Genomic DNA, 15,305 nt, shown 5'->3' on the forward strand with positions numbered 1-15,305 from the left:
AAATGTTTTCATGTGTGACGTAATGATGGCGTCACAGATTTAGACCCTCGGGCTGTGCTACGAATAGGCATTATATCCCGACGTGTGGGTAGCATGCTGGGTAAAACTTTGCTGCGAAAGTGCCTCACTTGAAGGACATCCAGCTTTTCTCCAGGTTTATCATTTTAGAGACAGAACAGGGAGTCAATCTCCTGCTGTAATAACGGCAACCCTAGTGGCTTGTTGGTAGTTAAATACTTCAGAATATTTCCTGAAAAATGCCCCAGAGTCGAGTTTCTTCAAGGAAACAGATTTTTGAATGCCAATGCCAATATTTACTTTGTGAGTTAATTTATGTGCTGGTTCAGTCAGATCATAATTTATGTCCACTGCTCTTGAACAGAGTGAAAGGAGGCATGTATAATCTCCAACTATTACAGTGTTGCATCTTGTGACAGCTGTATTTTGTATCAAAAGGACTTCGGCATTACCCTACGCATGTAATACGTCATTACTATGCCGTTTAAAATGCAGAGGTAGTAGCGCGACGAACCTCATCTTGTTTCACATTTTGGAAAGGATATCTTTCTTTATAACATACACTCTTTCCCGAGTGAATCTAACATCATGCATCGCTTATCCCACATCTGACCCTTTTATCGTGAGTCATATTTGGTGGCTGGTCTTCTTCGATAACCATCCAAAAATACAGTGGCAGAGCCATATTTTTTGAAACATGTGTAAAGTAACGACTGGAAATAACGTCATACATACAGTGTCCTAGTTGCACATGGCATGAGTAGGGTATGGCTTATGTCCTGCCGAGAATAAAGCTAGAGTTTGGCCGTCGGAGTTTTTGGTTTTTAGGAGCGTCAGTTTTTAATTGTTTATCGTCGGACATGAAAACATTGAACTCTAGACTTCTTTTAAAACAAAAAGTTATAGAAAATTTTTATTTGTAATTTTTATTCATAAGTTTTTATTTGTTTTTAACCGTTGTCTTTTTAACATTTCTTAACTTTTTTTTAAACTTTGTAAGTCATCTTTTTAAATTTTAATATCTTACAGGACCCCTAAGATAACAGTACTCCAAAGTACTGATGGGTTAATCCTGTTAAAATATTTGTTTTATTTTTTATTTTTTAAAAAGGATTTTAAAACAGCGAGAGAAAGGCGTGTCTGTTGATGAGTTAATGCTTTCCACCGCAGTGGTTGAACAAATGTGACGATTGGCGTACAAAACTGTATAGCATTTGACGTGGCTGTATACAAATGCTAATATTGAGTGGATAGAGTGATACCATACTTGTCACTGGCTGCCTGCCCTTTTAAACTCTTCAGTTATTTCAGGCCACCAGACCCTTAACTATTTATTAATACCATTTATATGTCTTTTCCTTTTGTAAATATTTAGGGTGAATAAAGTTGTTGTTGTTTGAATTCAAAGTTTGAATTCATGTTTATCAAGTCATTTGCAGATTGTTACCAAACTTTTTCCAAATGTTAACCCTTTTTCTTTTGTCCAAAATCATTCTGCTACTCCTGAAAGAATTTGTTTATATATCCTTTTGTAAAAGAATTAAGTGCAGAGATGGAGGCGTGCCCATAGTTACGCCGGGGTTGTGTCCCCGGCGTCTATGACGGCTCAGTCACTCGGGGGACTTTTGAAAAGATCAATCAGTGTTGATTCTTGGAATTATAGGCACCTTCCAATAAGCAGAAAGGGTTTTGGGGGAGCAAATTCACGCATTACGTTTTCTGACAGATAATGTTAAGGGTTTCATCCAAGACTCCCGCCATAATTGTTTGCCGCAATTCTAGTTATCAGACGGTAACTTTTTTGACCAGCGTTTATTCTTTCATCAAAAAGTTATAATTATACTTTATCAGTTTTCAGTATCTTTAATTTTTGAAGAAACCTCAGCTTTTTTAATGAAATACCCGATTAGCGAACGTTGTTACTATACTTGCATCTATGCCAGAATCCGGCCGCTGGTAGTACGTTCTCTAAGGTACCAAAAAGGGCAGAATAGTAATGTCATTTCACGCAATAAATAGGATAAGTAATAACTGCTACATTTGTTGTAAACTGATTTGTTGGCTTGTCGTTGTTTGGTTTTGCTAGCTTGATTATTTCTGTCGATAAGGACCCTTCAATGTTACTTGTAAAAATCACATTAGTTATGCATAAATTAAATTTCTCATATTTCATTGTAGTTCAAATATCGCAAAAAAAGACGAGGTTCCAATACTCCGATTCACGGTGACTTTTAGTATGTTAATCCTCAATATATGCAAAGTCGAATAAGGCATGTTTAATTTTTGTTGCAATTTGTTTTGGGTGTAATACTAAGTTGACTGGACTAATGCATCCGTACAGAACGTAGATAAATATCTTGTGATATCTGCTACTTTGTATGTGTGCTTGTGTATTCTTAAGTATAAGTCTTTTTCTTTTTCTTTTTAATATTTAATAACTATTCACCAAAGTGGAGGTGGCTAGTGGTGGATATATACCCGATTCCTGTCAACGATTACAGTTTCCGCACGCAAGTCACTCGGAGGTGAATCGCAAAGGATATCCTATGTTTGAGTAGCCAATCAGCGCGCGACAACAACGCTATCCAGTGTTTTAGTATATACTAAAAACAGACATACTGAAGTCATTCCTATTCTGTCAGGAAACTCTTCTATCACAATTGTCATGACTGCAGTTTCAGAGGCAGCTCCTCCCAATGCTGTGAGTACCCGCAACAGAAAGCTTAACACGACAAACTCCGTTGTACTGGAGATCCAAGCGCAAAAGCTGAAAGAAGGAAAACGAAAGTGTAAATCACGTGCAATTATAATAAGACTGTAATTAACCACTCCATCCCAACAACAATAGCTAATTGACGCAGGCGGGCAGGCAGGAACGAAGGAAGAAAGAAAGAAAGAAAGAAAGAAAGAAAGAAAGAAACGAAGGAAGGAAGGAAGGAAGGAAGGAAGGACGGAAGGGAGGGAGGAAGGAAGGAAGGAAGGAAGAAGAAAGGAAGGAAGGAAGTACGGAAGGACGGAAGGGGGAAGGGAGGGAGAAAGGAAGGACGGAAGGGAGGGAGGAAGGAACGAAGGAAGGGAGGGAGGAAGGAAGGACGGAAGGGAGGGAGGGAAAAAGGAACGAAGGAAGGGAGGAAGGAAAAAGAGGACGGGAAGGAAGGGAGGGAGGGAGGAAGGAAGGAAGGAAGGAAGCTAGCAAGGGAGAGAGGAAGGAAAAAAGGAAGAAAGAAAGGAAGGAAGGAAGGAAGGGTGAACGAGTGAGCAGCTGGTCGATATGTTAACCATCATACATAAAAAAAAAACATCAGATGTTACTGAATTCATAGACAGCTGATAGACTGTACACAGCCCTGTATTTTCTCGTCTTGTTCTTCGGTTGTTGAGCGCAGGAAAATAATCGCGAGAGAACTGGATGCCAGAGCAAACGGGAGACGCGAGGGGGTGATGAACGTGGAGCTTTCGCTCTCGCGTCTTAATTAGACAAAGGTTTATCAGGGCAATTTTCTTTCTTACTTAAACGTGATTAAAGATGTCCCGGCAGCAAACATGCCAAACAAGAGAACTCTGTTAGGGTCATACTTTGCGATCTGTCAAACAAGCAAAAAATAATTACTTAAAAAATGGATGAACTACAGTTTAACCTCTCCAGTGCCATGACACTAAGGACTATGAGAAATAAAATTATAATTCTCAATTCATAGCGGAGCCCCCGTGCGCGAGCGGAGCATCCCTACCCATAGAAAATTTACAAAACCATGCTTTTGGTTTTTCATGGTCATCATGGCTAGCGGCATGGTTCGCAGGCACGTGCACCCTAGCGACGACGTCGCCCCAACATGGCGGCTATAGTTTGAAGAAACGGTTTGGAAAACCTTTCTTTCTTTTTCATTTTTCATAGCGTTTTTGGAGGAAAAATTTTTGTTCCTACAAGTCTTCAAACATTTTTGTAGGGACATAAGCATAAAGCTCTCTTTCGTAAGCAAACTATAACTGGATCGCGAAACTATTTTCTATTGCTAGGAAGCAGATATTTTACTGTACTCTTAAGTAATTTTTTGCCATGAGTAACATTTGCCCTACTTTAAGATTATTACTTTTATCGTACCGCAGACATTCAGCATAACCGTGAGCGATTTAAATTTGTCTTGCACCTTTAAACCACCGTAAACATTAGTACTTTAGCCGCTTATTCACCAGAATGAAAACATTATAAGCTCTGATCTAGTGAAAATAAAATAAATGGGGAGCTCCGCTTTTAGGCTTGCCTAAATCTATATATTATAGTATTTCAAAAAAGCATGATTCTTTGGGTAATCCTTTAACAATAACCCCTTGCCTCCGGTTTCTTTTTGGGGGAAAAAAAAAAGGGGGGGTTAAGGACATAAGAATTAATTAAAACTGCTAACCAGAAGTCCACAGATAGGAGCAAAGATGAAGACCATAAATGGATAAGTTCCAAAGATAAGACCAACCACGGCGGTGGATACTCCTCTGACTTCTGCCTATTGGAGAAAATTATAGTAAGCAGACAAAACAGTCTCTTTGCAAATAAGCGCAACATCCCAGACAGGTTCATGTCTTAAGTGTATATGTTTGATTGAAGAAAAGCTGGTTTATTAAAAATATACGACGGCCGGAATAAGTTAACCCTTAAAAAGACGAAGCAGTATACGTATATGCTTTTATCTCCAAATTTCCAAAGTCTTGGTTTTTTGTGACAGTAGGTCCAGTATGTTTGCAGTCATAAATATAATATGCTCATTTTAAGCCCAGGGCTTATACAACTTTAGGGGAGATAAGGAGTTTTCAGTGGAGGGAGGTTAATTATTTCCTGGGGGCTAAAGGAAAATAAAAAAACCTTTTTTGATCAGAAATGACACTAAGACTTTGATAAGGGATATATGAGAAAGATACTGTTTGATTATCTGCACTCTATCTGCAAATTTATTCTTTCCTTTTTTTTATTAAAGTCTAATGTTTTGTGAGGACATAAGTTAAAGTCGTTAAATGGAAAAGTTGGATGGGCCTTATAAATACGACCAGAGTCTTATACACACTGGGAAAAAAAAAAGATACAACGTTCTAGCCCTTTCTTGTATTGTGTGTGAGCTATGTTTTGTTAATTTAAGTTAAGGTGTTGTTTAAAAAAAAAATTTCAAAGCCAAAGAAAAATACACATGTGGAAAAACAAAAGAGATATTAATATTATACAATGAATTGTTCACTATAATAACTGAACGTACCTCATGTGGATAAAAAGGTGCAATCATGGTAAGCGCTGCGAATGACAAAACTATGACAAGGCACAACGAAGCCAATATTACTACTTTGTAGAAGGACCATGAAAACCTTTGTGTTGTCGCTTCTTCTGCTGATAATGCTGAACCAAGCTCATGATCGCTAACTTCAGTTACGGCCTTTTTCATGTGTAGTCCATGGCTGCTTTCAGATTCGATAGAGTCATCGCTTGGTATAGCGTCTTTTCGCTCCATATCTGTATTCATTCCTGAAATGATTAATCATCTTTAATTTAATGGTAGTACTATGAAAACTATTATATTTTACTTAAATATCTTATGTTTTGATATGCTTATCGCGCCGCAAAAAATTTGCATGTAAAGTTGCAATAAATACTTTATTTACTTGTTATTATTCATGAATATTAATATAATTTTGTTTAACGGTTTTAATAAAATCGTTCTTACACATTTCAATCTTTTTCGTCAGTCCTGATGTTATCGAATACCAACGGGGGTTTCGATTGCTTTTCATCCTCTGTCCAAAAATGGAAGATTAAAAAAGGTTATCATTATATTTCCCGCGTATTTTTTTAATTATTCACATGCGTGAAAAGCTGAACACTTCACGTGCTAATTTTCTCGCATTGACAAGACTATTAGGCCCCGTCCACACTGACCCGGGTAAATTTGAAAACGCATCTTTTTTTCCCCGGTTAGGCCAACCGTCCACACTGAACCGGCGTTTGTACCGAAAACAGTACTTTTTCAAAACCTCTCCAAATTTCGCTGTCAAATAGTTTTTTTTTTTCAAAACAAAAGTTTATTAAATTTAAAATTTTTTTTTTTTTCTCCCTCTGTTTTTTTTTTTTTTTTTAGGAAAAATTTTTTTTTTTTTTTTGGGGGGCCGTTTTTAATTTTTTTTTCTTTTTAATTCTCTTGTTTGTAATACAATATACCGTTGGCTCCCTAGCTGTTGATACCGGCCTTGCCGCTCTCCAGTCACGCGTGGAAGGATGGCAATAAATCATACATGGCCACTGCGTTCTCACGGAAAAGTACAAAATTGTAACAGCAAAATTTCATTAATTGTATTTTAAAATTTAACAATACATTTTAAAACTAGGGTTTCGTACTTAAGCAGCTTTAACACGGTAGAAACACCTGTTCCTCAGTGTTTGTCAGGTTGTAAGTTTGACATATCACATCGTAAATAAAAATCTACGCTAATTAACATCAAACGTCGCACCACTGTCACGGTTATGATTTCCTTTGTTTTAAACATGAGTAAAGAACATTATTTATATATGTTGTTATCTTTTTTCTACAGATCCTTGCCATATTTTAAAGAAATAAAACCTCACCTCATTTCTAGAGACCCATGGACGGTTTGTTGGACGGTTGGTCGGAGCGACACGAAGTCATTTGAACAGCACAGTTGGCGCGAAAAAAGTTTACAAGTGTGGCGTAACTACCGCTGGAATTAATTCTTAGCGGACTGCACGTTCCAAAACTATTGAAATCCCGGTCTCTGATTGGGCACAAAATTTGTGGCATTGCATTGTTTGTGACCAGTTGGTGAGGTGCATCTGATCGGGCCAATGAAGTGCCTTCTTACACGAGGTCATTCAGGGCCGTAACAAGACCTTAGGCATAGACGAGCCAAGATCTTGCTGCCAGGTCCTGGGGGTATGCCCTCCAGAAAATTTGGAATCCTAGAAGCTCTGAAACTCTTTCTTGAACATTTTTCATGAGGCATTTCTTGACAAAAAAATATTCTTGTTCAACTGGGAATTATTTTCCCAAATAAACATATATTGTTTTTGATCTTGGGTTAAAATCTAGACGTTGCAAATGCCTCGTCTTGCCTCTTGCCAGTTACGGCCCTGAGTCATTGATCGCTACGCTTGTCGTGCTTGTACAAATGAGGTTTTACCCAGGAAAATGCCAGATTATATTGTCATACAACGTCTGAGAAATTGTAAAATTCACCATGGCCGCAAAAACAATCATTCTGCAAAAATTCCCATCTTGGAGAGATCGTTACTTTTAGCATACAGCCTGACTGCGAGTTTTGCAACTAGGCAGTTTTCTCTGAATTCGAAAATTTTGTTATTTGGTCAGGGAAACAATTTTTTCCTTTTTTGCGTACCCTTCTGTGACTGAAACCTTCTAGAAGGGGGTAACAGGGGGTCTAGATGTTACGAAAAATAAAACGATTTTCACGATTTACGAGGAAAAAAGGCCTTTCACGGATCACAAAAAAAACCTTTTGTTTCAAGGGAAAAACGTAGGCATTTTACGATTCTGAAGGAAAAAAACACCCCTCACGGGTCACGAAAAAACCTTTTACTACCTTCTGTCTTGGGACAGGAAATTTAGTTGCATGGGCCACACAAGCTGATACCAGCCGATCGACGCGATGAGCACGATTCTCCTTCTTCCAATTCTCTTTGAAAAAACACCCACTGATAGTAAATTTACGTGAAAGTTCGCCGCCTAGGTTTAGAAAAAACTTTACCCAGCCTTTATTATTGGCAAATGTTAGCTCATGGATGACGTAATCATTCCATGAGGTTTTGGAGGAACCTCAATGGCATTCACACACTCGATTCTGTCAGAGAATTAATTTATGCATTCACCTGCAGTTAGACGCTTTGAAAGATACATAACAAACAAACACCACCACATCAACAAGAACCTTTCCGACGACATTATCACCGCTTTAAAGACACAACTTAGAAAACTTATTTTACTTTAAATAGGAACCGAATTCTCCCACTGGTTGCCATGTTGTTGTTGTTGTTGTTGTGGAAATTGTTTTGACAAGTTAAGAATGGGAGGATCTACTCATGCGCCTTAAAGGTATCCGCTGACTACCGCCCCGATGATTGCTTTGCAAGTTATGAGAACATCGCTCAGATTTCATTTAAGAAAATGGATAGGAAGTTGCTTCCCCCGCCCCCCCCCCCCCCGATTTTTACAGAAGCAGCTTTTTTGAAGTTTAAATAAGGCACCTAGATATCACACATTATCCGCAGTAGATGTGCGCATTGCAAAACATGGGAATCTTAAATCGGAAGAAGATTCGTTCAGTCCAGGCCCAACACCTGCGTTGCCAACCGTGTCAGCTGGTGTCTACGTACCGAGTTTGTTCCTTAGCAACGGCCTTGTAACTTAGGTTCTCCTCCCTAGCCCTTAGGCAATGACATTGCCTATTGGGGATTCTGGGTCAGGCCCTGTGTGTCACACTTCACTCCAAGAGCGTAGCGTGTCTTAACAGATGGGGAGGTATGCACCACGTAGTGTGTGTATACAAATGAGATGCTAAGTAAAAAGATAATAGGCTTGAGTTTGATTTTTAACATTTCAAAAACGCTGAGTATCCCATTGGTTTTTCAACCGCAAGAAAACGAGGCTATGTTAGGACATCATCAATCAATTATATCAGTTCATCGTGATTACTAATTTTGTTTTCTTCTTTTTAGTGGTAACGATCAGCCTCCTTCTATCAATCTTGCACTTCACTCTTTCATAGCAATCGCATCCATGTTTCTTGACGCAAAGTGTTAGTGAAACAAGACGCTCTGACAGCATGTACTGGAGCTTTCATGAAGGGAGTGACCCCCCCCCCCCCCCCCGATTCCTTTATCCAAGCTTAGCTTTCTCCTACGGAGCTTGAGTAGTAAAGGAACTATTAAAGCGTGGACCAAAAATGATAATTTATTGACATTTTTCAGCTGCCGATCATTCGATAAAATAAAATAGGCTGTAAACGTATACTTAACAAATAACAAATGTTTTCCCATTTGCGACGTTCACTAAATCTATAGTTATTTCCCAACTGTCTTCTGACCACAATTCAATAAAAAAACTAGGTTATTATTAAAGGGGCAGTATCACATGAATCGCTTCGAAAAGTCAAAGTCAAAAGAAATATTTATATTAATGGAAACTGTAAAATAATGGTCTAGCTTTGTTAAAAATGACTATAACAGTCCACTAAAGTAGCAAAAGATGTATTATCATGAGTTATACAGGCATGAGATTTTAAACAAAAATTAAAAACGTCTGGCAAACGTTTTCAAATTCTGCCCATGTGTCATGGAAAAATCGTTAAAAACATGTTGTTAAATACATTTTGCTCTTCTTTGAAATAGTCACGTAATATCTTTACCTTGGTGTTCTCTGCGATCTAGCTATTGAGGCATAATTTTAGCTCCCATATAACGAAACTCCATCAAAATCGCCATGTTGCTGCCCCTTTAAAAATGTTTCTACACAATGTACAGTGGAATATGTTTCCTGAGATCTTCCATTCTTTACTCTCTTGCCATTACCATCACCCCGAATATTGTATTTCAAACATCCGTCCGTCCGTCCGTCCATCCATTCAGTGTTTTTAGCCTAGCTGGCCTGTTGCTTTTTTGTGCACAGAATCCAAAACCAGTTCATCGAATTCCTCTTCATCGCTGGAATCCGGGATCGAGGAATATGCATTTTTCCACCTGAGGCCAAGAAATTAAGATTAAGCCAATAAATCGACCCTCTTTAGATAGCCTTGCGGAGAAAATCTCACAGCAATCTCAAATCTTTCCCCGTTTGAGACATGTCTGAGAACAGACCCGGAAACGTAGCCCTATAAAAGATCCATGAAGTGTTTGTCGCGAAGATTCAAAACCGTGTAACAACAAAAGACACGAAACAGATCGCTAATAGAGGCACGTCATAAAAATCGAGTTTTTTCTTGTCAAATTACAGAAGTCTTTCGAGCCGGAAAAGAATGGAGTGAGCCGAGGGCTACTCTCTGTAAGGCTAATGAAACGCCCTTTTGTAAAATTAAAACTGACAAAAAAGTCTCTCATTTTTGCCGTAGATTGATTACTTGCTTCTGCAAGTTGGTTAGGTCATTCCGTACTTTTTTTTGCAGCTCCTTTACTGATTTTTTCTTGTGCGGCACACCGATTTTCGTCATTTCATAAGTAAATAATTGCGCACGGTGTATAAGAAGTCACTCTAAAATCTGTTTAATTTCAGTTTTATAGCCTTTGCAAAAATAGTTCATTTTGCCCTATATTTAATCATTAAACAGTTTCACTTTGTCTTACCTTCCCGCTTCAGTTCTTTCGAAGAAAGTAAATACCACCAAAACTACAGCCTAAAGACAAACACTAGGTTGTAAACTATATATATGAAAATTCCTGAACAAAATTGAAATATGACAAAGGAAAACATCATACAGGGAATACCGACCGGAGAATCTTGCAGAAAAAAGGTTAGACAGAAAACTGTAAGATATCGTAGATAAATTTAAACTGGCATAGATTGACTTAAACATATGTCAGGGGATTTTGAAACAATCTCTCCAGCTTATTAAACATTTTCAATCAATTAGTTAATCAATCAATCAATTTATTAACGTCATGACGTGGGATGAGGTTGCCCTTCATATCTGAGCCAGAGGCAGATATTTTTTTTTTCAAAATTAGGCTTATTATTGGTGAAATATCAAGTTGAGCAATATTGCAAGTGTAATTGCTGGGTTTTTCAGGACATTACAGTTTCAGTTGACAACTTTCATTATTTTTGTAACTTATATATATACTTGCAAGTATATGGATACTGTAATGAGAAATTAGATGAATATATCGTGTTGGAAATGTAATGAGAAAGAACCTACCTGAGCAAAACAGATCATACCAAGAACCTGAATCCAAAGAAAATAAAAGTGTTTTAACAAACATTCTTATATATGTCTGAATTTATCAAAACCGGGTCAAAGAAAAGTGACGTCAGTATTCTTGAACAAGTACGTTACTGCGCGAATTGGCTCAAAACGCCACAAGAAAGGGGAAAAAAAAAAAAGAAATACAGCGCTGAAAGGTGAAGAAGAGAGAGGAGAAGAGAAAAAAAGACTGACATTCCCTTTAGTTTTTATATCATCGAGTTTGGCGAGAAAAAAACGCGTTTACAGCGATTTCGCTAAAAACGGTGAAAAATTTCCTTGACCTGGTTTTGATAAATTCAGACATATATATATATATATATCAAATTAAGACTTGTTTCATCAATAGCTTTTATTGCGATTTATCGAAAGATGAAGTTAACTGGTTCCTTTTATTGTCAGTACAGACGCATAAGCCGCTCAGATGAATCTTTCATCTGCTATTGTATGCGTCTAGTGTAATAAAGGGACGAACGATCAGACAAATCAAACCCTCGGTTGGTCCTGTAAAGGGACAATGTCACCATGATTTAGTCACTTTAAAATGCTACAAAGGTGTTGGTATTAATTGGAAATCCACTAATAATGACCTAGCCTTGCTAAAACGTACTGTACTAGTTATATGTTGTTAAGATGGACGGAAAGGACAGTAATGACCTAAAACTTGAAAAAGTCCAGCCGACTTTTTTTTTAGTTTGACGGTGTTACTTGGACGAAAATCGCTTAACACCTTGGTGAATGAAATTATGCCTTTCTGTTGTTGTTCATTTTCAGGCACAGCTCCAAATGCAAGACGCACTAATGCCGGATGACGTACAAATGATCGGATCTGTCCGAGTCGTGCCCGTCTTTATACTAAGACGCAAAATTCGTCTGATGTCTGTCTTAAGACAAACAGATGGATCACCATCTCAACCAAGTTTTACCGTTCTGCCGTCTTTAAGTTCGTCGTCCGAGCCGCATTCAAGCTGCAGATTCAGTTTAGTTTAATTTGTTTGACGCAGGTTCCGACTTGTGCTCGTCCGTTATACTTAAACGCTAAACCTGCAGACGCACTGACAAGGCTGCGTATGTTCAGACGGATTGATTATGCGTCTGTATAATTATGCAGATTATAATTAAATTGATTAAACGTCACTTGTATAAAACGGCCAATAAGAGGTAACAAACAGATCAAATCCGATAAGGATTGATAAAAATATATTTATACTTAAGTGCGAGAATCGAACCAAATCTTACCACCATTGCCCATTGGAATCCAACGCGCTGATCTATAATCCCAGCCAGGGTCGGACCAATGGTGGCACTACAATATGAAAATGAAAAGCGCAATTTAATCGTAACTCGTGTGCACTGTAAACCAAGTTCATTTCAGGGATCGCGGAGCAGCCTGGGCTCTAAGTCTCTGAAGCCCCCCACTTCAAGTCACCAGTCAGGACCCTCCCCCTCCCAACAACGAACTTAAATTAAGGCATACCGAATTTAACTTTCGACCTAGGATGATCTCATCGAGAAACGAGCAAAAAGAAAGTCAGTAATCTGTATTTAAGCCCTTCCATTATTGTCTCGGATTTTAGTCTGAACCTCAAAACTTTAAGTCTCCTAATCGATTGCCATAAGCAATGGTAACTGTCCGGTCAACGTTTATCAAGTGACCTTTTTGACGGTTACTGCGACAGAAAATTATAGATGGATTTTAACAGGCCCTAAACTGAACTACATACCCCAAGTTAAATACGCCGGTGAAGATGCTTGTAATTACTCCACGCGTAGCAGAATTGTCAGGCATTCCGTTATCCCTATAAACAGAGCGCAAAAAATCAGCCGGCTACACTTGCCGCCTACCTTTCACCGAAGAAATAGAAAGTATCATGCCTTGATCGGCCGACTGAAATCAAAGTTGCTGTAATGTTGAAATGAACATTTCATATCATTTTACTAAACCTAACAAATTGACATCAGTTTTTTATGCGTCTGTCCTGTTGTTGATGATAAATTGTGTCATAACATTGTCAAAGTGTGGTAGATCCACGAGCCGCTAAATTTTAGATGATTTCCTCATGGAAGACTACTAGTTTTGTGGCATAATTCTCGCCTTATCAAGAATGCAGCGCTAAATCAGTGTTGAAAAGTTTGACAAAACCTTCGCTAATTGCGTAAGGAACGAGTTTCATGCGTCTGTACTCTTATTGACCATGAAAAGTAGCGAATCAGCACGCGAGAATTCGCTCAGTTATTGTAAAATTCTGGTTTTACGATTGTGTCGCCAATACGGCGACTTGATTTCTATGTTTCCTGAAGATGAATAACGGGTTGCCCCACCTTCGCAGGTATTCTGTCCCTCCAGAAAATTCTATTGGAAGATCTAATTTGCTTCTCAAACATTCAATCCAATCCTTTGCTTTGCCGTAAAATATTATATCTTACTTCGGAAAACTTGCAAATGGCCAACTGTGTTTGAAATCGCCCCAGGATGTATTGCAATCCTATGGGTAGGTCATGTATGCATAAGGATTGTGTCCCTTGAAAATGCACGGCTCTTCAACAGCCGGGAAAAAAAGAGCTTTGACAAATAAGCCGACAAATTCAGGCTAAAAACGATATTTTATTTTGAACCCTGGGCTTTAATGAAAATTTTTATGGGGTGTCAATACCTTTATAAAATCGGTACTCTGAAGGACCTTATTTGGTCACTAAAGCTAAATGCTGATGCAAACACTCCGGGATAAAAAAAAACGAAAGAAACACGTTTGGTGCTACTCACCTCATAATTTGCACTAAATCTGGCATCAGTTGCGCAAAATAAATTCCAGAAGTAAAACCTGTGATAACCATGGACAAGCACACAAGCCAAACTCTGTTGGAGTAAAAAAATAACTGATACAGACGACGCAGCACAGAGTGCCAATTCTCGCGTCGTTTACACATGACAAATTAGAGAGTTACCTATACCGATCATAACTATAACAAAATTCTCGAATCTGGTTGGTTTTTTGCACGCCCTATTTTTTACCAAATTAAAGCGCGCGCAGCTTAAGTGTCACTAACAACCTTGGAAGGTGTGCTATTACGAGGTGTCCAATAACAAAGTTCGCGTGTGGCGCATGCGCGCACTCTTTATTTGGCTACTTATTGAAGTAAATAATAATACATTAATAAATAAAACATGTTTGGCTAAATTGTCCTTGATATTCCTTACTGTAAACCTTCAGTTTCAAAATGGCTTTTTTGTCAAAGCGATGATAAATCCTCAACAGGATTCGCTTTGTCTAAATCTTTCTTCGTATTTTGGTATAGTTATGATTAATTGATATTATAACTCAACTATATTTTTGTGCGCGCTCATTGGACAAAATGCATCACGTGGCGCAAGATCGGAAGACGGACATCAGCAAATATACCCCGTCCGATTTGATATCCGTCTCCCGATTTTGAAGGCAAGCACAAAACAAACGACAATCCTTCAGCCTCGGGCATTATCCTTCAATATACCAGCCGCCTGATGGGGTTTATTCACTAAATATCGATTATCATAAAAGACATACTTGGTGGGAAGGAAAAAGGTAAGAAACGGAGCAGGTCCCAGCAGTACACTTCCAAACCCATAGCCTATGTACCCTGACACAGTCAACCATCGGTGACATTGCTGCAAAAAAGTGACAAAGAGGAGAGATGGCCGCCATTGATGTTTTTTCATCATCACGAGATACGAATATGGTTGTCAAAAAATCCCACAACTTCAAGGGATGGCGTGTGTTATGATGAATACTCACCGTTTTGTCTCCTATCCAGCCTGCCAGTGGTGTTGTTAGGGCATATATCGCAGCATTAACAAGAAATACCAGGCCGATCTGAGTAGCATTCAGGTTCATCATCTAGCAGGATAAATTGAAAGAAACAGGTATAAATGGTATACTTAGCCTGTATACTCAGGACATGTGAATAGCAACTCCGGTTTTTTCTGAAGAGAATGGTACTTTTGTAGAAGTACGTGGAGCGTTTCCTACTTATTATTCTATTTTTGCAATTCAAGTCGACTTTCGACCTTTAGAATAATAATAATAATAATAATAATAATAATAATAATAATAATAATAATAAAAGATTTATATAGCGCCAAATCCATGGCTCATGGCGCTTTACAGTAAAAATATTATTAAAAAGTGAAATTTACTTAAAAAAATTTACATCAGTGATAAAAGGAAATACTAACGAATAAAATAGCTCAGCTGTAAAAATGGAAATAAAAACTAAGAATCATTAAAATCTTTAAATGAAAAACTAACTCATTAACTAACTTAACTAATTAACTAAGTGACTAACTAACT

The 15,305-nt window shown here is 38.1% G+C and overlaps 1 protein-coding gene across 1 annotated transcript in view; it reads right to left on the minus strand.

The window, feature by feature from the left end:
* The window catches only part of LOC144646870 (uncharacterized), a 107,555-nt gene that overhangs the window by 82,782 nt on the left and 9,468 nt on the right, over window positions 1–15,305 (minus strand). The window contains exons 8-15 of the mRNA XM_078506574.1: window positions 14,751–14,852; window positions 13,742–13,834; window positions 12,217–12,283; window positions 10,933–10,959; window positions 5,259–5,521; window positions 4,422–4,517; window positions 3,529–3,602; window positions 2,638–2,785 (exon numbers count right to left, since the gene is read on the minus strand). Coding sequence (XP_078362700.1) covers window positions 2,638–2,785; window positions 3,529–3,602; window positions 4,422–4,517; window positions 5,259–5,521; window positions 10,933–10,959; window positions 12,217–12,283; window positions 13,742–13,834; window positions 14,751–14,852 — 870 coding nt within the window. The remainder of the gene's footprint in view (window positions 1–2,637; window positions 2,786–3,528; window positions 3,603–4,421; window positions 4,518–5,258; window positions 5,522–10,932; window positions 10,960–12,216; window positions 12,284–13,741; window positions 13,835–14,750; window positions 14,853–15,305) is intronic.

Source organism: Oculina patagonica, chromosome 1 (assembly GCF_052425735.1).
Source record: "Oculina patagonica isolate OP01 chromosome 1, crgOcupat, whole genome shotgun sequence".
In the NCBI taxonomy this organism is placed as follows: Eukaryota; Metazoa; Cnidaria; class Anthozoa; order Scleractinia; family Oculinidae; genus Oculina; species Oculina patagonica.